Source organism: Heterocephalus glaber, unplaced genomic scaffold, assembly GCF_053883595.1.
Source record: "Heterocephalus glaber isolate CG9 unplaced genomic scaffold, H.glaber_assembly_v1.0 deba00001461, whole genome shotgun sequence".
NCBI lineage: Eukaryota > Metazoa > Chordata > Mammalia > Rodentia > Bathyergidae > Heterocephalus > Heterocephalus glaber.
The window spans coordinates 23,785,245-23,810,984 of record NW_028258308.1 but is presented as its reverse complement, the minus strand read 5'-3'; the positions used below and the strand labels follow the sequence as shown (position 1 = coordinate 23,810,984).

The 25,740-nt window shown below is 33.1% G+C and overlaps 1 protein-coding gene across 35 annotated transcripts in view; it reads left to right on the top strand.

Annotated features, from left to right (window-relative positions):
- Pcm1 (pericentriolar material 1) overlaps positions 1–25,740 on the top strand; it is a 107,367-nt gene that overhangs the window by 1,111 nt on the left and 80,516 nt on the right. For 13 of the 35 annotated variants that reach the window (XM_087217165.1, XM_087217163.1, XM_021265079.2 and 10 more), the window contains exons 2-9: positions 9,778–9,892; positions 11,657–11,902; positions 12,813–13,082; positions 14,830–15,000; positions 15,178–15,291; positions 16,775–16,963; positions 21,672–21,849; positions 24,863–24,972. In XM_087217165.1, coding sequence (XP_087073291.1) covers positions 9,797–9,892; positions 11,657–11,902; positions 12,813–13,082; positions 14,830–15,000; positions 15,178–15,291; positions 16,775–16,963; positions 21,672–21,849; positions 24,863–24,972 — 1,374 coding nt within the window. In that variant the 5' untranslated portion in view covers positions 9,778–9,796. Of the gene's footprint in view, positions 1–499; positions 644–739; positions 846–8,860; positions 8,889–9,759; positions 9,893–11,656; positions 11,903–12,812; positions 13,083–14,829; positions 15,001–15,177; positions 15,292–16,774; positions 16,964–21,671; positions 21,850–24,862; positions 24,973–25,740 lie in introns of those variants that run through there. The other 22 variants (XM_087217173.1, XM_087217172.1, XM_087217170.1 and 19 more) reach the window with 8 other exon arrangements.

Below are 25,740 nucleotides of genomic sequence, written 5' to 3'. Positions count from 1 at the left end.
GCAGAAATGAAGATTAGATATTAGGCCCCACTGGAGCGCCTGATCGAGCGAACTTTTTGTCCTGCGGCCCACTCTCCTCTGGGGCTCACCTTTTCTGATGTTATTTTTTCCTGGCTGGTTTGAGGTCTGTGTGGTGTGAACTGCGGGTAACGGATCGTGTTTTGGCGCTAGAAGAAGCGGGTTTTCTGGGCGCCCCTGACGCCCTCACCTCCGTAACAGTTTTTCAGACTCCGCCTTCTGGTATTCTCTGGTTACCACAGTGGGTGTCGTACAGCTTCGGGCGCACCTGCTCCTTTCTTTCTCTATCACTTTCCTGGAGAGGGCGTGTGGACTCCTTTATAATATTGAATTTTTAAATCAAAGGTGCAGTTTGTGTTTATATAGTGATAGTAGCTAGTTTTAAAATAAACACATTTTTTCATCATTGGATATTCAGTGGTCTTTAGTTTGACAGAAGGTAATGATTGGTCGGTCAGGAGTGAACTTTTGTATGACTCTTTAGCTGATATGGTAGTTGGGGGTTAACAGTTTTCATTATCTTCCAGAATAGATGCTAACATACCATTTTACTGTTTGGTAGACTTAGAAGTTTGGGGGGTTTAAGTATTTACGATATATCACATTGTTTTCCCAAAGGATTAAGGTAATTTGAGCTTAAAATATTGATAAATAATATTTTTCCTTACTGACTTCCTAAACATTTTAGACTGTGATAAATTTGTTATTCTGTATTTCTCAGTGTAAGAGTTTACTGAATTTTAAAAAAATCATTAACACAGAACAGCTTTGAAGTGTGCAGCAGGAAAGGAGTTGCTTGTGAGGTGCAAAAACTAGTTTCTGAAAAGGTAATTATCATTGTATTATTTTTCTTTGCATAATAGCTGAAAAACTATTGATGGGGACTGCTATCCAAATACCACATGATTGAGAGCCCTCTCTAAGTTAAAAAAAAATCTGGACTTTTTTGGTCTTGTTTACTATTTCTTGACATGCCATTTTGGTCTCCTTTTCTATCTGTCTCCTAGAATGACTTATGTTGTAGTTTTTGAAATTTTTTTCACAGCATTTATTAAGCCCATTTAAGTTTGAATTTGTACTATTACAAACATGTGCATAGCTCTTCTTTTTTTTGTGCATAGCTGTCTTTACAAATCCATGTAACCTCAGGTTATCTCCTTCGCATTTTTCTTACAGTAATTGGCATTGTCTTTTAGGAACTTTTCTAAGTTTGTTATACCTATAATTGACTGTTCTTTTAGTGTCTAAAATTATTTTGAACATTAGTTTTTTATGTGTAATGCATTGTCACATGTTAAAAAGTCTGTGCTGGGGAATATAAGTTTACTGATGGAAAATTATGTAATTGGTAAGGGCGATTTAGAAAGTAAAGTGGCTGAAAATGAAAATGAGAAGAAACTGTGTTAAATGCATTTTAGACATAATTGGTCTTTTAAAAATATCAAATAATCTGAATTTCATTCTGTTAAAAATTTCAGAATGCCTATTTTCAAAATTTCTTTAATATTTTCTTGCTTTTTACAAAAGCAGATCTTCACCTTCCCTGTAAGGACCTGAAATGAGACTATCATGAGAAAATACAAATTGGAAGTTGATTCTCAGTGGGGTTTTTTGATTTGCTTTTTTTTTTCTTTCCTGTAAGACTGTAACAAAATAGAACAAGAAAAATGGAACATAAAAAAAGAAAAATGGAACTCAGGAAAAGTCAAATGTGAAAGCATCAGTTTCTAAAACATTAGGTGATTGCTTAATAGTGGCCACTTAGTAAAATGTTTTATAAAGTTGGTTATAAAATAATTTTCTTTTTAGCACATTAGGGAAGATGGAATGAGGAATAAAAAATTGAGTTAGCTCACATTGCAAGACTGGTTTTCTTAATACAGGCTTTGGCCTTTTCTGAAGGAGAAAATGGATTTGAGACTTGAAAAAACTAGAAATGTTGTGGATTAACCATTCTAGGGAATTTGAACCTAATTGGAGATACATTCATTTTACAGATTCGAGTGCCTTCAGTGTACTGTGTAATGACTGTCAAGTACTGGAGGTAGGGCAGTGAACAGAAACACAGTATTTCATGAAAGAAGGAGAGAGAGACAGACCAAGAGAGACAGAGAGAAGAGGAGGAGGGAGGGAATATAATATACCTTAATAGTGTGCACAATGTTACTTTATGACTTTCTCCACTGTTGACAGTGTAAAGTAGAAGGAAAGAAAGCCAGGTAGTGGGTTTATCTGAAGTTAACAGAATGGACAAATTGATGAGAAAGTTGGGGATGCTAGCATTGCATTTTTGGAATAGCTTACTAGGTTTTGTATTTCGGTTTGAGTGGGGAATAGATTCAAGGAGAGACTAATGACTGAGCAACTGGAAGTATTTAAGAGGGCCAACAAAGTTCAGCAGAAATGAGACAGAGAAGCAGAATGCAAGAGTTTATGATCAAAAGTGAAATTTCAGCAGTTCAGGACCTTGAACAAATTACCAGTTCAGAGTGAAAAAGGCACAAAAATAAAAAAGATGAACGAACATTGGAATTGAGACCAGAATCTTAGAAAAATCCTTGCAAATATTCTGTTCCTAAAAGCAAATGATTTGGAGAGTGAAACTAAAAGACAGTTTCAGTCAAGGAAGGAGCAAGACCATATTAGGTAGGACAGTATGAAATGATGCCCAATATCTAGAGAATGATATTTTTGATGACTAATTTTCAAAAGAGAAAAGGCTAAGCATTAAATAAAAATGGTCTTTAAGGCCAGGGATTTAGCTCAGTGGTTCTGGCGCCTGTCTCACAAGTGCAAGGTCCCGAGTTCGATCCCTGGTACCAAAAAAAAAAGAAAAAAAAAAGTCTTCAGATAGTATCCTTTTCTCGTGAATCTAGCAGAGTAGGAAGAGTATTGTCTTATTTTAGAAATGATTATTTAGGAAATGGTGCTTTTAGAGGATTTGGGATTTTACTTCAGCCAAAGAAGTAGGAGGAATGTTTAGGAGTGGATATAGGATATATAGCAAATTTGTAAAAGTCCAGGGTTGGGGTAGGAAGACCTGTTACCACTGAGTATGGAATGGAATTGAATTGAAGATAGCGATTGGAGTTTGATGACTGTTGCAAAGCTTAGGGATTTTGCTTTGGGAGAAATATGTAATTAAGGATAAGGAAACAGATTTTGTTTTTTGTTTTTTGTTTTTTGTCTTTATTTTTATTTTTTCCCCTTTAACTTTATTGGTACATTTTAGGTATAAAATAGTTACATTCATCATCGGGATCTTGTACCATTACATGAGTCTCTTGGTTCTTATTTTTTTTTCCCCTTCCCTTGCCCTCCCTTCACCCACTCCACCCTTCCCTATTTGCAAAGACCTTGTTTCCATTTTTTTCCTCTTCTCATATTTTTTCCTTTCCCTTTTTTCCCTTCCCCTACCCCTCCCAATTCTCCTGCTCTTTTAGACCTTTTCTTCCTGTTACACAATATCAATTATACATTTTAAAAATTACAATATTAAGATCTAGGAGACATTACCACAGATTTTACAGAATTTAAAAGGATATAGAAAGCATATTACAAAAATCTTTTTTGAAATAAATTTGACAACTTCTAAGAAGTAAATTGGAAGATAAACTAATGAAACTAACTCTGGAGGAAATATAAAATTTGAATAGCACGTATTAAAGAAAGTATATTCCTAGCTTGAAAACCTACCTATATGACAACAGCAGGCTCATAAACATTTTAACTGATAAATTATATCAAACATTTAAAGCAGAAAAAAGAAGGAACACTTCTCCCCTCATTTGAGGAACTCAACATTGTGCTAATCCTAAAACTGGATAAAAATAATAGAAGAAAAAAGTATGAACATAGATAGAAATTTGTTCAACAAAACGAACTATTAGAAGTGAGATCTGGCAGTATATAGAAAGTGGATTTGTTATAGGGATGGCAGTGTTGGTTCAGCATTGGAAGATCCACCCCCAAAAGTCATCATTTTAACAGAGGAAAGACAAAAGCCATATGGTCCTGTCACTAGTTGGAGAAAAAGTATTGGACTAAATTCCACAGCTGTTCATGGTAAAAGCTGTCAGGAGACTAGAAGTGGAAGAGAACCTTCTCAGCAGATTAAAGACATGTACTCCATACTTCCAGCGAGAATGCCTTATATGAATGGAGAAGATACAGTGCTTTCTCCTTAAGGTGGGCAATGAGGGCAGATATGCTTTCTCTTTATCTGTCCATTAAACTTTGAACCCTAATCCCCACCAAAATAGTCTGGCAATAAAATGACACAACTAGGATAGGATTGGCATGGCAGAAGCAAAATCTTTATATGTAGATGAAATGATCATTTACAGAGAAAATACTAAGAAATCTCTAGGAGCCCCTAGAACTTGTATTTGAATTTAGCAGGATTAGAAAACACAAGGTAAGTATGAAAATTCAGGTCTGTGTATACTTGCTATAAATGAAGAATTGGATATTGAAATGTAAAAGTTATGTAGGAGTACAAAAGACCTAGAAAAGTTAAAAACAAAAAGAGTGTTGGAAGATGTTTAGTACCTAATTTTAAGACTTCTTCTAAAGCTACAGTAATCAAGGCAGTGTTGGTGTAAGGAAAGACATATAGATCATTTGAATAAAACAGAATCTAGAAATAGAACCACACATATATGTTCCACTGAGTTTTGAAAGATTATTTAACATTAGCATTTTATAGAATATAAACTTAATTCAAGAGCCGAGGAAGAGAGAGTGTCTTCAGCAAACGGCACTAGAACACCTGGTATCTGTATATAAAAAATTCACCTCAACCCTTTATTTCCATACATGAAAATAACTTGAAGGGATCTATGAACCTAAATAAGAAAGCCTAAAAGTATAAAACTTTTTAAGAAATTATAAGGGAAAATGTTTATGAATTCAGGGTAGGCAAGAACTACCTAGGATACAAAAACCATGATGCATAAAAGAGAAAAATTGATAAATGAGATTCCATCAAAATTTAGAACTTTAAATGACATCATTAAAATGAAAAGTAGTCCTTAAACAGACCATATTTACAATGCATATAATCTATGACCAGAATATACAAAGAATTCTTAGAGCTCATTAATAGACAACCCAATTAAAATGTAGATGTAAGAAGATGATAAATAGCCAGTATAGCACAAGGAATGGTGTGCAACTCTAGAATCAGAAAAATACTAATCAGTACAATAATAAGATTGAAATATACACTCATTAGGGAGATGAAGTCAAAAGTTTTAAAAGCCTTGTCATGACTTTTTCTTTTTTGTTGGATTCTCCCCCTTTGCGATTAATTTGTCACGCCCAATGGATTCATTCTGCTGGGTTTCCTGGGGTTGGGATCCTCATTGTCTTTTCCTAGGGTATTGTCCAAAATTTTTTGGAGTGCCTGCTTGTTATTCATGAAGTTCCTGAGGTGCTATCTTATCATGAAAGTATCTTATTTCTCCATCAATTTTGAAAGATAGTTTTGCAGGGTACATCAGTCTGGGTTGGAGGCTGTTTTCCTTCAGGGCTTGAAATACATCACTCCAGGCTCTTCTTGCCTTGAGGGTTTGGGTTGAGAAGTCTGCTGTGATTCTGATGGGCTTTCCTTTGTATGTGATTTGTTTCTTTTCTCTAACTGCTTGTAGAATTTTGTTCTTCTGTTGGATTTCTGGAATCCTAACTATTATATGCCTATATGTAGATTTTTTTTGATTAAGGCTAGCTGGAGTCCTATATGCCTCACTTATCTGTATGTCAAGCTCTTTTCCCATGCTTGGGAAGTTTTCTGCCATCATTTCTGTGAACAGTTTTTTTATGTCATCTGCACTCTCTCCTCTTTCTTCATTGACTCCAATCAGTCTTATGTTATTCTTCTTTGTATCGTCTAGCAGCTGCTGTATTGATTTCTCGTGTTCCCTTACAATTTTAAAGCAATTTTTCTTTTCCTCCTCACTAATTGCAATCTTTTCTTCTATATCTGAAATTCTGTCCTCACATTGGTTCATTCTGCTGTGCAGACTTTCGATGGAGTTTTTAATCTCTTGGAAATCTGTTTGTATCTGTTTTATGGATTCCATTTGTTTCTTCTGTTGGGATTCCATCATGTTCCTCAGATTCTCTATTTTTTATCTGTGTCCTCTCTAGATTTATTAATCATGTCTTGCACCATGAGCAAAATCTTTGCTGTTATCTGAGTAATTATTTCTGGTTTCATTTTTCCCAGATCCTCTTTTGTTGCCAGTTCAGAGAGTCCAGGTGGTTGAGTATCAGATTGTTCCATCTCGTTTCCCTTTGGGGTTGTTGTAGGTGATCCAGAAGTCTGTTTTTGAGGCTTTTTTATGTGTCTTCTCATTTCCACGGGGGGGGGGGATTGCTTCTGGCACCCACACGGCTCACCTTCTCTGCCCTAGGAGCTTGGGATGGTGGTGGGGGAGCTTCCTTCTGGGTGCTGGGACCGACTGAGCTTCTCTGCCCTAGGAGCCTGGGATGGAGGTGGGGAGCTTCCAGGAAACAGATTTTAGATATGCTTATATGGAGGAAGTTTTAGCAAGCATAATTTGAGAAGTTAATTTGCTCCAGGGTTTGCATTTACTTTTGCAGAAAGCAAGGATATATTAAACAGATTTTGCTGGTATAAAAATGTTCTCCAGGGCCAGGTATTTAGCTCAGTGGTTCCACCGCCTGCCCCACAAGCACAAGTACCTGAGTTCGATCCCTGGTACCAAAAAAAATGTTCTCCATAAGTAATTATTAGAAAATATATTTGTACCATAAATATTTGAGGAGATAGATATGTTAGCCTCATCTAAATATTACACAATGTGTTCATGTATAAAAATATCACATGGTACTGCATTAATATGTTTAATGTTTATTTTTATGTATCAGTTGAACTTTTTTTAAATTAAAAAGATAAATATATTTATATCATAAGTAAGTACCATAAAGTAGACCTAATACAATACTTGGTACTTGGTATGGTGAAAGTTTTGATTCAAATAGAGTGGTATATTTAGTTTCAGTTTATTTATCTATCTCCCTCCAGTTTATTTAGAGTTTCAGTTTAATTTGAAGAGCATAGAGAAGTATCAGACATCCTACCATCCCACACAAAAGTTAATTCACAGTAAATAATAAAGCTTAGTTCTCTTCAAATACATAAAGGCTGCTTATACTGTAATACCAAGATAGTGATTAGATTAAAATAAATATTTATTAAAATAAATAAAAAATAAATTTAAAAATTCAAATAAAAAGATTAAAAGGACAAAGAAGAAAATAGAATGAGGGCCCGGGGATTTAGGTCAGTGGTTTCACTACCTGCTGCACAAGCACAAGGACCTGAGTTTGATCCCCTGTACCAAAAAAAAAAAAAAAAAAGAAAATAGAATGGACTTTAAAACATGTATCTTACTAAAGTGAGAAAATAGTAACTCGAGTCATTTTTCTGTGTTCCGTGATTGAGATGGAGAATGTCAGTTAAAGACTGTTGAGGCTCTAAATAAATGTGTATTTTTAAATTTATTTGCATGTTTGCAGTATTCTAAATAAATCTTTTAAAAAATTGTTAGCAAGTTGTCCCATCAATTGAATAAGCCTACATCACAGAATTGTGAGGATAAAGTGATATAACGGGAGTAAAATGTTAAGGATATTACTTGTCGTATGGTAAACAAGATAAATGTTAGCAGTGATTAATTTTTATTAATTTTTTTCTAATTGAGTATATTTGAAGATTTTCTTTCCTGGGCTAGTACAAATTTTATTGTATAAATACTTCTGGCTAGGTATCGTGGATTAATTTTCTACCCTCTTGATTTCTGTTACTGGTCTTTTTTTCCAGATATTAAACTTTTTTGACTTCCAAATGAATTTTAGTATCATTTTGTAAAGTTCCAAGAAGAATCTCAGTGGGATTTTTATTGGAACTACATTAAGCCAATTTTTTTTTAAAAAAAGGAATATTTGCAATTTTTATATTACCATCAAAGAACATAGTTTGGTTTTTCTACTTCTTCAAGAGATTTTCTCTTATGTTGTTTATCAGCATTTTAGTAGTGTTTCTTCATAGAGGGCAAAATTATATTATTTCCAGATTTTTAAATATTTTTGTCGCTATTATAAGTGGCATCATTATATCTTTTAAGTATAGGTGACATTTTGAAGTTCTTTAAATTTTTAAAATACATCTTAAGATACCACTTTTTTCTTTTTAATATTAATGTTTGCTTCATATTCTGTTAGATTGAACTTTAGAAACACTGCTAAGTAACTGATATGTGGCCTTCTTAGCTTGGTCTTATTTTGGTAGGATTGCCCATCATATTTTAAATGTAATATTTACTATTGGTTTAAAATGTACTACTATTCAAGTCTTTATAGAATTATTATAGTAGTATATGCTCATTGGAAAAAAATAGAAACTATTAAAATATAATGGAGCAAGTATCAGTGTATTTGTATATTTTAAGCTTTTTCAAATTAATATTGTGTTGGATTTTATCACATCACTTTTATTTTGTACTGATAAAATTTAACTTGCTATGTAATTTATTGATGTAATTATCCTAACAGATATCCTAGGATTTAAACATCCATGGGACAAATACTACTTTGTCATGGATGATAATCCTTTTGATTTGCTGTAGTAAAAGGGATGAATTAGGATCTTAGAATCAAAGCAGTTTGGATTTGTATTTGTTTTTGCCCTTTTAACTGAATGACCTTGGTAAAATTTTGTTAACTCTTTTGAATATTGTTTTATTTATAGTCTAATGCCTTTTCCTGTCCCTTTAATTTTATATAAAATTATCTCAACCTTTCCTCTTTCACCTAGCCTCCCTCCAAGCTGCACAGTTTTACAGGTAGGGGAAATCCACAGTCCTCCACAAGATAATGTAGAAATCTTTTCTCATTAACATTTCTTCTTCTGAACCTTTTCCATCCTTGCTACTTGTCTTTCTCATCTCTTTGACCTGGTATAGCATTAAGTCCCTTTATTTTCATGTGCACAAGCAAAAGCTCCACTGGGGTGAAATTTGTGATTTTAGTAGACTGTAGCAAAATTGGGAAAACTAAGGTACAGCAATAGTATCACTGTTCTTAATATGTTTTTTAGCCCCTGCACTCTTGGATTTTCTTGGCCCTTCACCCCACGTTGATCTACTTCTCTGTCCTCATCATTTCATCATCTTACTTACCATTACTGATGTACTTTCCTTCCCATTAAAGTTAGAGCTCTCTCCTTGTTTCATTCAGAGCACTTAAAACTTCTGGATCTTTGGCTCAAAACATTATGCCCTTGTTCTTGGGGAATCACTTTTAAATATTCCAAATTCATTGTCAGAACAGAGACACTTTCCTTCCTAAGAGAAGTTCTGTTCTGTTAACTTTTTTCTCCCTATTTTACTTTTTAGGATTGTGTAGTATGCAGGTCAGTGTACATTTTGGTAATAGAGAGATTTCTCTCTTTTCCCTCTTCATCACTCCAGCTGCTTAACTCACGTTAACATAATCTTGCATCTAAATCAATTTGTGACATGTGGTTCACAGTATCTCTTTTTATTTCATAAAATTAGTTCTTGTAGTTTTGTTTCAAGAAATGATTTAAAATTGAAGTTTTGAGCCAGGGATTTAGCTCAGTGGCACCGCACCTGCCTGGCAAGAGCAAGGTCCTGAGTTTGATCCCTGGTACCCCCAACCCCCCATTGAAGTTTCATGTCTTAAAAAGCTTAGTTTTTTATTGTTTTGCAGAAAATTGTTAAAAGCCAGTATGGCTACAGGAGGTGGACCTTTTGAAGAAGGCATGAATGATCAGGGTTTACCAAACTGGAGCAGTGATACTGTTGATGACCGACTCAACAATATGGTATAGTATCTTACTCTTGATGGTGTATTGTTGACTGCTAATGTTAAGTGCAGCTTTCTTCTCACCAAATCTAACTTACTGAAGCTTTTTTTTAATTCATTAAGTTTATTGGTACATTTTATGTATACAATATGATGACACTCATCATTGGGAAGTTGTACCTGTACATGTTGTATCATGATTCTTATTTTTTCCTCATTCCCCTGCCCTCCCTTCCACCCCTCTGCCCTTCTTTATTTACAAAGACTTTGTTTCTGTTTTTTCCTTTTCTCATATTTTTTCCTTTCCCTTCTTCCCCTCCTTCCCCAACTTACTGAAACTTTTTGTAAACACGGCTAGCTCATAGAATAAGGGACCTTGGGCTGTTGATTACTAGTTAAGACATTTTGATTTCCAGCTAACAGAAATCAGCTTGAGTTAGTTTAAACCAAAAAAGGAAATTTATTGTAAGGATCTAAAGGTGTTTTGTGGAAACTGTGATAAAGGGTTTTAGGGAGGGACTGAAAAAAGGACCTAGAAAGTTGTCAAAAAGTATTATTTCACTACCCTGACTGCTTCCCAATGCCTCTGTGTACCACAACTATCTCTTCACAGGCCAGCTTTTTCTCCCGTTCTGGTACATGTGATTGGTATATGTGGATGCCCTATTATTCTAAAGTTTTCAGTTATAGCTGCAATTATATACTGACTAGCTATCTTATAGTTCCAAATTGAAAATTTAAAATATTACCCTAATTTTCATGAGAGATGCGTTTTGTTTTTTTTTCCAGTCATCTTTGGCCAGGAAAGGGCAAGGTAAATAGTATTTAAATTTGACAGGAACACTCACATGTGGATTGGGAAGGCAGGGCAGTTCATAGAGAAATGAGTTTTGTTACAAATAAGGAAAATATCCCAAATGGTTTTATTAAAATAGTAACTAAAAGATCTTCCAGTAGGAATAAAGTAGGAATTTATAGATGTTTTAGTGAATGAATTAAGTTAGGTGGGTGTGATTAAGTAATATGTTTTCTAAAGTATTAAGCATTTTTTGTCATTCTGTATTGGATATTATCATGTAGTGCTTTTTTTTTTGTACCAGGGATCGAACTCAGGACTTTGTGAGGCAGGTGGCAGCACCACTGAGCTAAATCCCTGGCCCCATGTAGTACATTTTTGCCTATAAAAAATAGTAGTTACAATTATTGCTTATTAAATGCTAGGTACTGTGCTAGATGTTTGTGTATGTTATTTTTAATCCTACTTTAAAGAACACTAATTTAGAGATTAGGAAATTGAGACTTTGGGAAGTTAGATAAATTGCCTGTGGTCACACAATGGTGTGTTTCTTCAGAAAATAGTAATTACTTTAGTTCTCAAGCCAATTCCAGATCTTCTTTTCATCATACATACTGACTTTAAAGGAGGCCAGTAAATAATTTACTTTACCGTTTAATTTATAAATAGAAAAAACAAATTTTTAAAAGTACATTGAGAATATGTAGATTGATTCTAAGGTTGGGATTTGGGAATTATTTGTTACTTATCTGTGTAATAGGAAATTATTCTGTTTTCTGAAGGATTGGGTGTGACATTAGGATAGATGTAATGAAGAGAAAAATGGTTACTATAGATGTCTTTAAGGATGTATTTTTGTGTAAAAAGTGTCTTGTCATTTTAATCTTAAGATGAACAGTTAAATATTGATCAATTTTTTAAGCATAGCAAACTTTTTTTCCTAGTTCAATAGAGGGTAGATTAACTTTGCTTTTCCTTTTTTTAAAGGATTGGGGTGGCCAACAGAAGAAGGCAAATAGATCATCAGAAAAGAATAAGAAAAAGTTTGGTGTAGAAAGTGATAAAAGAGTAACTAATGATATTTCTCCGGAATCATCACCAGGAGTTGGAAGGCGAAGAACAAAGACTCCACATACATTTCCACATAGTAGATATATGACTCAGATGTCTGTCCCAGAGCAGGCAGAATTAGAGAAACTTAAACAGCGGATAAACTTCAGTGATTTAGATCAGGTTGGTGAATTATTTGGAAAGTCAAGTTATAATTGTAGGAAATACTTGAAATGGATTAGGTAATTTGTCTTAATAGAAGATTGAGCTACTTTTTAAAAAGTTTCTGTGCATATGGAAAGAATTTTAATCAGTGATTATAGTACTGTGGTGGAAACCAAAGTCTTAGATATTTCTAAACTTGCCAAAGACATATCTTTGTGGATTTTCTTACTGTGATAATAGCTAACTTAAATTATTTCATTATGAAACTATTGCATGTTACGAACTGAATAAGATTGTTATTAAGTGAATAGAAAGAGCCAATATGTTTATTGGTAAGTGTGGGATGTGCTGAATTACCTCAAGTGTAGCATAAAATTGATTTGTACTTATATCCACTGAAATATAGTTTAGATCTAAAAACAAATAGAAATGATAATGAACTCTTGACCAGTATTTTACTGTCACATCTGTTCTTGCAGAGGTGAACTGATTTTCAAATATGTAGAAATACTGTTATAATTGAAGTCTGAAAGTAGGTTCAAGTCCAGTGTGACAGTGGTGATATATATAATCATGTATCATGTGCATGTACGTACTAATTATTGAACACTTACTGTATGGCAGGCATTGAGTCCAAAGACTAAAAATTTTGTAAGTGAGCAACAAATAGTATGAATTATAAATGTTGTCCCTAGTCTAGTATTTCACTTAAACTAATTTTGTTCATATTCATTGAATTGTCTCACAAAATGAGGACTAGGAAATACTAATCAAATTTTATAGATCTGAAGCTCTTTGGAATTTTATTATAAATCTGTTCATGTATTCTGTACCTCCTGAATTAATATCTGATGGTGAAGCTAAGAACATTGGAATTACTTTAATCTGTTAAAAGATTGTATGATTTGATTTCTTTTTATATATATAGAGAAGCATTGGAAGTGATTCTCAAGGAAGAGCAACAGCTGCTAACAACAAACGTCAGCCTAGTGAAAACCGAAAGCCCTTCAACTTTTTGCCTATGCAGATTAATACTAACAAGAGCAAAGATGCTGTTACAAGTCTTCAAAAGAGAGAAATGATTGGGTCAGCACAATGTAAAGAGTTGTTTGCTTCTGCATTAAGTAATGACCTGTTGCAAAATTACCAAGTCTCTGAAGAAGATGGGAGAGGAGAGCCTGCAATGGAGAGCAGCCAGGTAATAAAATGTATTGTGCTTGTTTTCACAAACCTGAAAAGTATAAACATTAAGATTTTAAGATTATATTAGGTTATACATATAGGAATTTTATTTACATATAAGTAAAGTATTTTCTTGGCCCTCTTCATTAATCTACCAGGTTTATTTAAAATAGATTTTTTAAAAAAATCCCAAATGATTGGAGAAATGGTGTATTCAAATTCATTAAGGTTTCTTTTATTTACCAAATACTGTATTGCTAAATTTTAGTAAGTGGGGATTAAAAGCAATAGATTTTTTTTTTTTTTTGGTACCGGGGATTGAACTCGGGTCCTTCCACTTGCAGGGCAGGCGGCGGAACCGCTGAGCTAAATCCCTGGCCCAAAAGCAATAGATTTTTTTTTTCTCCTTAAATTCTTTTATTAGTGCATTTTAGGTATACAGTATGTTACATTGGGAACTTGATGTTCCCATTACATGATGTATCTTGGTTCTTATTTTTTCCCCATTCCCTGCCCTCCCTTCACCCTCTCCACCCTTCCCTATTTACAAAGACTTTGTTTCCATTTCTCATAATTTTTCCTTTCCCTTCTTTCCTTTTCTCTACCCCTCCCACTTCCCCTACCCTTTTGGACCTTTTCTTCCTATTTCACATTATCAATTATTCATTTTAATCATTGGTACATTTTAGGTATACAATATAATGACATTCATCATTGGAAATTTGCACCTTTACATAATATCTCTTGGTTCTTATTTTTCCCCCTTCCCCAGCCCTCCCTTCAACCCCTGCATCCCTCCCTATTTACAAAGACTTTGTTTCCAGTTTTCCATTTTCTTATATTAATTCCATTCCCTTTTTTCCTTTCCCCTACCCCTGTCACTTCCCCTTCCCCTTTGCCCTTTTTCTTCCTATTTCACATTATCTATTGTACCTTTTAGTCCTTATTTACACTTTCAGTTTCTCACACTAAAGAAACTATTCAGTATTTACACGTGTGTCCTATTTAGTTCACTTAAGAGTATCGCCTCAATGTGCATCCATTTAGCTGTAAATGTCTAATTTCTCATTTTTAATGGCTGAGTAATACGCCATTTTATTAAAAAAGCAATAGATTTTTGTAAGAAATTTTTTAAATGGTGATACTGTTCCTTATGTATTTTCAAAAGTGTAGTACTTTTAATTATAAGGAAATATGTAAATATTAGAAGGAAAATTTATATTAAAATAGTTTGGTATCCAGTTTGTTTTACAAATAAAATTTTTCAGATAATGTGTTAAAGTAATTTTGAAATTTATTTTTAAATTGATTCTAGTTGGAGTTTTTAGGATTGACATTTATATTTTGATTAAAATCTAAGTTTGTTTCAGGTTTTTTGCATGTATGAATCTACACGGTAAACCTAGATGTATTTGGGGTTATTCTTGTTGAAATAAAAATCTGTAAAATTGTTGCTATTTAATTATGCTCAGTTTTACATCTTGTGTACCATCATGTTTAATATTTGTTTCTCCCCTCCCCTCCCTTCCTCCCTTTTTTCCCCTCTTCTTTCCTTTTTTTGTACTAGAGATTGAACCCAGGGCCTGAGCTACTTGCCTAGCCTTTTTTTTTTTTGAAACAAGGCCTTACAAAGTCACTAGGTTGCCCAGGTTGGGCTTCAATTTGAAGGTGGTCTCCTGCCTCAGCCTCCCAGAGTGCTCAATTTATAGGGGTGCACCACGTATGCCCTCCTCTTAGTTTTCTGTTTTACATTTGCTCTGCAGATTGTAAGCAGGCTTGTTCAAATTCGTGACTATATTACTAAAGCCAGTTCCATGCGAGAAGATCTTGTAGAGAAAAATGAAAGATCTGCTAATGTTGAGCATCTTACTCATCTAATAGATCACCTTAAAGAACAAGAAAAATCATACATGAAATTTCTCCAAAAAATCCTTGTAAGTTTTGGACTTTTTAATAACACATTATTTTTGTAGTATATCTGTAGATACACTGATGACATTCCTAATGGCACCCCAGAGGACATAACATTCTCAAGAATTCGTGCCATCCATTATAACATTTTATTGCCCCTTTTTAATAGTTGTATGATTTATACCACTGAAATATTTCAGGCTAGAGAAAATGAGGAGGATGTTCGGACTATAGATTCAGCTGTGGGATCTGGTTCTGTAGCTGAGAGCACATCGCTAAACATAGATGTGCAGTCTGAGGCTTCAGATACCACGGTAAGCAGCTTTTTGGTAATTAAAGTAATAGAAATGAAGATTTAAACTTTCTTCCCATTTTTCAAAAAGATGATATTTTTTAGGCATTCCGTAATGAAAGTATATTCCAGGGAAGAAACCCTCAAATTGTTAATGCTGTATGTATTTTCAAACATGGAAATTGTGTTTTATTTATTAACATTAAAAAGTTTTAATGATTGAATTGAAAATTTAATAGTTTTTGAACTCAGTTTACAGAAATGTTTTTCTAGTTTTGTCAAACAGCTTTACTAATTTTGAGAAGCATTGGGAAAGTAAAATTCACTGCAACTATTAGGGCCATTAGTAATCATTGATGATACTGGTGATTGCTGAACATAAAGTGTATTAGAGAAATCTATTCATTTGCCACTGAAGACTCATTTTAAAGGTACTGGGATTTTCATTTCTCAGGCTATAGTCTCACACTGTAGCAAAACCAAATGATTGAAAAATGAGATAAAGACTAGTAAATAGTACAGGATACCATTTACATTTGTATTTGCAGTGAGAAAAATTCTGAGATTTCTAATTGCAAAATGAAATTTATGAAAATAATATCCTTTGGGAAAATAATTTCAGAATTTTTGATGAGATTTATAAAATAAACAGCTTATAGAAGTTAGTGTACTTCAAAGCTAGTATGCTTTTAACCATCTTTATTTTAAGAAGTGTAACCATAACCATGCATTTGCATTAGTCAACTTTAAAACTTATTACCAAAAAGGCTTTTCTTTTTAAAGGATAACCGTGTATGTCACTTTGTTTTTTGAAGGTTGTTATTAATAATACTGTTCAGTATTAGGAACTTGAGGGTTTGTTTCCTTTTAGTATTGACCTGTATAGTTTATCTACCTCCTTTTGCTTCCATGACCCTTCTAGTTGGAAGAGATAATTTGAATTTTTTTTTTCTCTACCTTATTTTCACCAGGAAATACTCAGAGGGCTTGATCCATACAGTTGTTGAAGAGTGGATTCTACTGTGGGGGAACTTGTCTTTTTAGTTACAGTGGTGTTGAGAATAATTTATTCCTTATATATCAGCAAAAATGAAAGGGTTAGGGCAATGTGGGTAAAGGAATTTGTTGGGAAGGGGTGGGAAATGGTCTAGCTGATTATTATAACTTACACACTAGTATCTAAAGTGTTCGCCATGATGAAAATTTTTCATAATAACATAAAATCATTATGGAAATTTATTATTAGTATGTAGCAGAATAAATGTTAAAATATACATTAGCCATTTTATATAGCTTGGAAGTTACCTTGAATATGATACTTAATAAGCAACAATTTATCCTATAGAAATTTAAAAGTCTGATTTTGCTGCCACTTGGGGTGGGAGTGGATTAACTTTTTTTTTAAGAAGGAGGGATTGGGAAAGTTTTGTGTTTATTAAAAGACTGGCTTATATGTTAAACAGGAGTTTTGTTAAGAAATTAATGTGCTACACTATTTAATAAAGGAGGCATCTTTTAGACTGAGAATTCGGCTGTACATTGAGGACAAACTAGGGAATTCAGCCTCACAAGAACAGGTTTCAGACATTGACGTTACTACAAGTCCAAAAGGGAAAGGTGACAGACCTCCTCAGAATGACAGGGAACTGAGGCCTAATAGAAAATATAGCCGAAAACGTGGATTTCCCTCAAAGGTATACTTCATAATATTAACTTGGGAAGTCTAAATGACCATTTCTTTTGTTCATCTTTCCTATTTCTTATTTGCTTTTTTGTTGTTATAGCTATCACTCTAAATATATAAATTATTAACGTGGTTAATTACTATATTGAAATTTGCTTTAGTAAAATCCTGTCCCTTACTGTTTTTGTTTCTTTCTGCTTTATGGATTATATGTTGCAGCTTATTTTAATTTACTTTAAAAACAAAGGATGTGAAAGATAATTTAACAGAGGACTTGAAACATAATTTCATTCCTTTTTTGCTGTCAAACTGTATAACACATTCTGAAGTCTGGACCATCAGTCAGTTGCCTTTTGTTTCTGATATTAGTGTGCATGCATTAAAATAAAACTTTTTACTCTTGTTTCTTATGTTCAGTAAAACTCCACTAATTTAAAAAATTGTTGGGAATTCACTGTTGGGTTTGTGAAAAATCTGAACACGATTATACTTATTTTAAAGAAAAAATAGAGCAAGGTATTAGCTTTCCTATCTTTGTAAGAATGAAATATTTTTATACTTTTTTTTTGGTCTTTTTTTTTTTTGGCTTATGTTTTTGTTGCTGTTGAAAACCTTTTCCTTTTTTTTTTTTTTAGAAAAATAATTATCCAGTTGGCGTGTTTGAATTTTTTTTGCTGGATTCCTTCAGTGTTTGTCCTTTCTTTTAATTTTTCATGACTATGTATAAAGGCATTCAAGATAAATTGAAAGAACTATTTGTGTACTTCTGTTTATAACAGTTTGGATAAAATAGTTTTTGTGAAAGTGTTTAGATCCTGTTGGCAAGAATGAGGTACTATTTTAACAGTTGAGTATAGATAGGAATCTATAGCTCATGTTTTATTATGAGTTTATGATCTGGAATTGATCATTCTTTTGTATTTTGTCAAAATTTTATATTTTCTTTTTGTGACTGTTGAAAAATGACTAAACCTCTAGATATTTTGGGAGTTTGTGGTTTTGGTTTTTTTCTGGCTTGCACAAGAAATTGAGGACACATTCTAAAATCTTTTTTGAGGATCTTATTATATAGTATTAAGCAGAAGGTACCCCAGTTCAATAGAAAAACAAAATAGCTGGTTATTTTTAAAAGCTAGTAGCCTTGGAGGGGAGAAAGTGAACATGAAGTATAATAGGTATCTTCTGAAATTTTTCGTCTCTTTAATCCTTCTAAATAGTGACAAAACTTACAGAGTTGACAGTACAGCATAATTTTTGCCAGATCTACTTGTTTCCTAATATGTTATATTTGCTTAAAAAATCCTTTTCTTTTTTTAGTTTCCTTTAAAACGTATCCTTAGAAATGAATATTATTCTTTCTTGAAATTGTTGACGTTTATTACAATCTAGCTCTCTTCATTGATTTTTTTAGAACATCACAATGTAATTTTATTAGTAGTCAATTCATAAAACCATTTGAAGTTGTTAGGAAAAAACCTTGATTCCCACCACTGGCCTTTTTTTTTCTGCTATACAAAATCTGTAATTCTCATCACCCTTTCCCCATTCCCTCCTTAGAATCCTGTCAAAATAAAAGAAGTTGAGGTCTTAGATGTTTTCAGAGCTGACAACAGCCTTGCTATTTGCAGCTTGATAAGAAGAGGTTGATATTCTCACACTTCCTATAAAGGCAGATTCCACTTGATGGAATATTTTATAGATGTAATGACATTTTGTGTAATTTTACAAAAGAAGTCTTCAACAAGTACTCATGCTTTTTTTTTTTTTGCTATTAGTTTAATCATTTCTAATTATTTTATGTGAACTAGCCTTGTCTCTAACCAGCTATGCTTCTTTAGAGATGGTGTCCTGTATTTTTGTATTTAGAACCCAAGCACATAATTTTGGGGCAGACAGTATATTTTAAAGAGTACTAAACAGGAGATTAGGAACCTGAATTTGCCTGTAACGCTGGATAAATTATAGCTTTACTTCTTTGGGATTGTATCTTCATCTTCTCATCTTTCACAAAAAATTTGGAGTACATATTGTCTTTAACTGTAGATATTGTAGAAGTATGTTTGGATCTATGAATAATTACTGGGGAACCCCAGTTTCAGAGGAAAGGAAGATGTAAGGTTTCCTAAAATTTGATTATTTTATATATATGCAACTTGCGATTTTGAGCCTAACTTACTTTTTTTTAAATCTGCAAACTAAAAATGTAGTTGGTTATGGTGACCCAAAAATGTTTTAAAGTGTTTGAAGGATGGGTGTACTCCTGGCTTCTTTTTTGGATCTCTGTTCCAAATAGCATCTTGTGGCCATCTTATTTCTAGATGTTTTTATTTCCATTTTCTCACCTTCCCTTCCTTTGTATTTGATCATAGTCCTTACCTTCTCCCTTGGCTTAGCTTTTCTAAGTATTAGTCTGAAATGCTATTTATATGGATGTAAAAGTTACTAAGAAGCAGTAAAACTCCACTAATTTAAAAATTGTTGGGAATTCACTGTTCGGTTTGTGAAAAATCTGAACAAGATTTATTTTAACAAATAAATAGCGTTCTCTGTAATTAGGGTGTCATACTTTTGCAAATAAATGCTGTTAACGATTAAAGATTTTTTAAAGTTTGCTTTTTAAAGGGCAAAATATTTGTAATAAGTTGTTGAGTAAACTTTGAAAAACTACATAGCTTGAATATTACCTAGAGTCTAAACTATTTTGAGGAGGTGAGAGGATTACAGATTAGGTGGAAATAAGCATTCTTTAGTTGTCTTATTTGCAGATGATTTTTATTTGCAGTATAAATTATCACTTACACTTTCCCAAAGGTGTAGGCATATGTGTTGATTGCTATCAGCCTGGAGACATTTCTCTGAGTTGGTCCTTTGAGCAACTGTGCCTATTTTGATCTGGTTTTACATTTTACCAATGACTTTCATGAAATTATTACAAGATTATTTTTCATCAAATTTGAGAGGGTTAGATATTAATAGTTATCCCTACCTCTTCAGTTTTTTTCCAAGATGTAAACAGTCTTGAAATAAGCCAGAACTGAAAAGTTGAATTTGGACAGGGATAGATAGAGATATAGGTGATAATAAGATAACTCTACTTGTATAGTTAACTCTACTTGTGTAGGGTGGAAGAAAACTGAATAAACAGTAGTAGCTTGAATAGGTTTCAGCTTATTAAAAATTTATGACAACAGAGAAACCTTCAGCATATAGTTTATTAGCCAAGGTAGTAGGTTATTTTTTTGTCATGTTCATGAAGTCTAGAGATAGTCCAGGATATGTAGATAAGGCCCTGGCTCGAATTTACATCACATACTCTCAGCATAATCTTCCTATTTCATTTTAACTTTCAGTACTTAACTCTGTGCATGTGATTTTTTTGTTCACTTACTAACTTTTTAATTTTCAAGTCACAGTGTAAAATGTTGTCATGCTTACACACAGTATAGGGAAAGTAGATCAGTGCATTTTTATTTCGAAGGAAATCATTGAACTTTTTTTACTCTCCTTAGTAATTTTGGGCAGGAATCATTCACTGAAAATTTATATAACTGCAATGAAAAAGTTACCAGTGAAAATTTAAAATTGATTTAAGTAGAACAAAGGAGAGTATTTTATGTATTGAGTAATTTTTTTGTGTGTGGCCTTGCAAATGCCAGGCAGGCATTTTACCACTGTCATACCCATAGACCTTAAATTAAAAAAATCTTGGGTCGGGGATTTAGCTCAGTGGTTCCTCTGCCTGTCCCACAAGCGCAAGGACCTGAGTTTGAACTCCGGTACCAAAAAAAAATTTTTTTTAAATGGTATATCAGTTCTGAAAATATTTCATGCATAATTTAGCTTGTAATTTATTGTTTTCAAGTTGTGTTTAAATTTGTGTCTTGAGTTGACTTCTTTTTTCTTGTTGAATGACATTTAGAATAGTTTTAAAATACACATTTAAAATTTGAGCATTTCTTGTAAGTGATGACTTTAATCTGTTACTTCTAGACAGGGTAATAACTTCCTAGTATCTTGAGGGAATTTGAAAATATTTACTTCTATTTTGTGTCCTCACACTCAGCTGGATCCACATAATTGAGGAGTAAAAATAGTAATGACATTTATGGTAAAAAGTATAAAATTTTCATCATTGTTACATACATAGTAGTATATAAAAGTTTTTTATATAATGCCAAATGTTAAAATGCATTTTTAAAATTTTTATTCTTGGCTAGAAGTTGAAGGGTTTATTTGATTTCTGGGATTTTTGCTTGTTTTGTTGTGTTTTTGTGTTTTTAACATCACTTTAAGGAATGAGGTCGAAAGTTTCTTAGTTTGATCTTTTAATGAGACTTTCAAGGTATTCACCCAGTATAATCTGCTCCTGCTTTTCTGTAGGGCCTGGATTTTCTATAGGGCCTCATATTTTTCTGTGTATTCGTGTGAAGCTCCTTTTGTTCTGTTAGACTTACCTTCCATTTTGTATATCTTTTTTCTTTTTTAAGTTCTTCATTTTAAGCCATTGCTTATGATCTTTTACTGTGAAATGACCTAACTTAATGTGGCAAGCTATCTCTGTGTCATTCTATTCTTTTTCTTCAAATCTACTAAAATTCTGTCTAAGGTTGTATATTTAATACTAGTTTATTATCTGTGTATGTACTTTTTGTTGGTAGTTAAATCAGGAACATGGATTTTAATAATCAGATATAAGTATTACTGGTCTTACTTTTCAGGGCAGAGATCCTGAACAGGAGCCTATGGAAGAGATAGAAAATTTGAAGAAACAACATGATTTGTTAAAAAGGATGTTACAACAACAGGAGCAACTTCGAGCTCTGCAGGGGCGACAGGCTGCTCTTCTAGCTCTGCAGCATAAAGCAGAGCAAGCTGTTGCTGTAATGGATGATTCTGGTATGTCACACTCTGAAAATATTTTTATGGGCAGGGCTCAAGTCATTATATTGCAAGGTGGATGCTGTTATTATGTAATCATATCATGATTCTGACTAGTTTAGAAACCTGCATATGAGGCTTACCGTGTCCTTTGCTTTTCTCTGGTTATGCAGAAAGATTGCAGGGATAAACCACTGGCCATCATATTGTACTGAGCAGACAGACAGCTTGCCCTCTTTTCTAGTACAGTGTACCCTAACGAAGTAAAAGGGACAGGTTGTAGTTCTGTTTTTGAGCCTTAGACTGATAGGGCTCTTGATACTGTATTACCATTTTTTTGTGTTTTATTCAACTAGGATTTTCTTTGCTTGCTTCCCAAGAAAGGGTTAAGAACCTTAACTGAGGCCATAACTTTAGAGAGCATCTTTAGCATTCAGTGTTAGTTGTAGCTCTTGCTATCTGAATTAGGTATCCAATTTTATGTATTAGTACTTTTGAGCTATAGTATATTTTTTTCAGTTTTTCTGAGATTCAGAAATGGTCATTTCTTATTTTCTTCTTTCCCTCATAGCTATGTATTATTTAGGTGAAAAATGGTTGAATTGTTTAGTTTTGGGCCTTATTTTATAGAATATCTCATCTTCAGCCTATGTTTTAATTTTTAATTATGTTAAAAATAAGATTACTACTTATTAAAACTCAAGGCTTTTTTTTTATTTTTAACAGACAAAAAATAATTGTGTATATTTATGGTACAAAATGATAGGAGTTTATGACACACCCTTCCAGCAGCTATGTTTTAATTTATGTTTTCTAATAGTCTGTTGCTGTCTTAGATTCTACTAATAATTTATCTACTTGTGATCAGCATGGGAGTTTTGACCTGCTCCATTTCAGACCTGGGCCAGTTCACCCTTGTCTAAGCCTACTGGCTCAGCTGTCTGATCACTGATAAAGCTTCTTTAATTTTATAGTTTCATAAGCAATTTTATGACCTTCAGGTAACTTACTCTTTTGAAATATGATAGAGTTAGATATACTAATAATTACTGGGTTTTGTCATCATTTTTTCCATATATAATCTAAAGAACCATTAGAAGTTATTTTTAGGAAATAGGTAATTAAGGAAAAATAATGAAAATATTTTAACATAAAGACTAATATCAGTTTGATAAGGACTAACCATTTAAACATTTTCCAGCTTCAATTATTAGATTTTAAAGACTTTCCTTTAGTAATTATATTAATCTCAAATGTGTACATTTATATCATCATGTGATCAACATAGAATTGTAGGTTAGTATGGAAAGACTTTATTCTTACTCCTGTATTATAGAGAAGAAATTCAGTTTCCGACTTGCCTAGGTTTGTATAGAATTTTGGTAGAATTGGAGCTCTTGAATTCTAGGTCAGGGGTCTTTGAAATTCTAACTGAACTTTACAAAAAGTAAATAATCTCTTTTTTAAAAATATGCTATCATGGATCGGGAATAAAAGAATAAAATAGGACTTTGAATTTGAATTCTGTATATTACAGAAATAATTTTGGCTTAATAATTTTAAAACAGTTACTCTTTATAGAGATTTTGTAGGAGAATATTGATGAAAAGTCAGGATCATAGTGTTTATTCTGGTGCATAAGGGAGAGACGTAATTGTCATGGGAAAGAGCATTTCACCATTTGCAGAGTTGCATATTAGTTATCTGTACTCTCAATTTCTTTCTTTTCCATGTAGAATTTGGATTAGATCCATAGGATTCTGTCAGCTCTTTTTTCAGCAGGAAAAGATAATATTTTTCTTAAAATGGAAGCAGTTTATAGCCTGTATTTCTTTTAGAACTAGAGAGTTAGAAGTGATAAGGATGAGATGGTTGGGCAGTAGCGCAGTAGCTTATCAAAATTGTCATCAGAAAACTGCTTTAGAAATAGGAGGCCTTTTTTTTTCTTAGTGAAGAAGATAAAATCCATGGTCTCTTAGTATGACTTATATGCAGTTATTTCAGTAAATTATCTGCTGTACTGCAGGGGTAGCAAACTATAGATTCAGCCCACTGCCTGAAACAAAGTTGTATAGTATATAGCTATTTCCATTTGTTTGCATATTTTTTAAAATTTTAACTTTATTGGTACAATTTAGATAAACATAATGATCACATTCATCATCATAGGGAATTTGTACATGTACGTGATGTATCTTGATTCCTCTTTTTTTCTGTTCCCCTCCCCTCCCTTAATCCCTCTTCCCCTCTTCCGTTCATCTAACACAGAAGCCCCACTTCCATTTTTTCCTTCTTTTCTCCTCCCCCTGCCCCGTAGTTCCCTCTTCCTTTTGAACAATTATTTTCTTAATTCACTTTGTCTGTTATACATTTTGGTCCCTAGAAGTAGGCAGCAAAAACAATTTTGCTGTACACTGTGAAATGGTGTTTACGTATTGTTGATGGTTGCTTTTGGCAGAGTTGGCTTCTTTTGGCAGGGTTGGGTAGTTGAGACAAAACTATGTTTCCCAGAAAGCCTAACCTGTTTATTGTCTGAACCTTTAAGCAAACTTTGCTAGCTTCTGTTATATAGTATTGATTTTATTGGAGGAGCTGGAAATTAAGATGTGAGAATCAGCTGCTCCTTTTCAGCCTGTCACTTTGCACAACCTCAACCAAAACAGACTAATAGACCTGCTTTACACCCAATCCGATCAGTCATGATTATTAATTGAGATGAATACTATTCCCTCTTGTATGCTGGAATAGAAAAAGAAGAACCGCTCTACTAGAGTTTTGCAGTTGTCTTTTTTTTTAGGATAGATAGAAATTTCTAATAAAATTATTTAGTAGCTGAGGGTTAGTTTCTTTTTTTAAATTTTTATTTGTATTAGTGCATGTTTGTAGTACATAATGATTACATTCATTTTGTAGAGCTGGTACAAGGTTAACTAGTTTCAAATTATGTTAGATGAGTTTTATTGTCAAGCTTCTCAGAAACTAAAAAAGCATTTTATTTATATTAATGAATAATTGTGAATTTTCTTTCCAGTTGTTGCAGAAACTACAGGTAGTTTATCAGGAGTCAGTATCACATCTGAACTAAATGAAGAATTGAATGATTTAATTCAGCGTTTTCATAATCAACTTCGTGATTCTCAGGTAACTTAATTTTTTTAGTATGGTTGAGTTTATAGCTGCATTAACTAAATGGTGGTCCTCAAAACATGATTGAGCATGACTATCATCTACAGAATGGTTGAAGGTTGGTCAGTGCAATGACCCCCTTCCTCCGTCATGGTCATGAGGCCTGGTGGGCTCCATAGCACATGTTAGAGGAGATTTACTTTGAAATTATTAGCAGAATTTCCCTTTTGTATGCTACCAAATAATATGTTCTTTTTTCCTCTAGGAAACTAAATAGTCATAACCTTTTCTTTTTTTTTTTTGGTGGTACCGGGGATCAAACTCGGGACCCTGTGCTTGTAAGCCGGGTAGCGGCACCACTGAGCTACATCCCCGGCCCAATAGTCATAACCTTTAAGACTTACATTAAGCCTGTGTCTTTGCAATATTTTACAGTAGTTTTACCAACAATTTTATGAAAGTGCTTCTTTGAGAGTTAATAAGTTTTAATTTCATGCACTTTGTAAATAATGATATAAATGCAAATTTATAATATGTGAGCTTTGGATAAGGAAGGGTAAATTAATACTTCTCCATTGGAAATTAATGTGCTTGAAGATGCAGTGTCTTATGTCTTCTTTCTGACCAAGTGAAAATAAAAGAATATGATATTAGATGTCTACAAGGAGATAGGTATGCGAATGCTTTCGGCACTGTTGTGTTAGTAGCAAAAGCAAAAAACCAGAAATAAATAATACATTTTTTTTCATTTCATGAAGGAAAATGAATTAATTATGATACGTA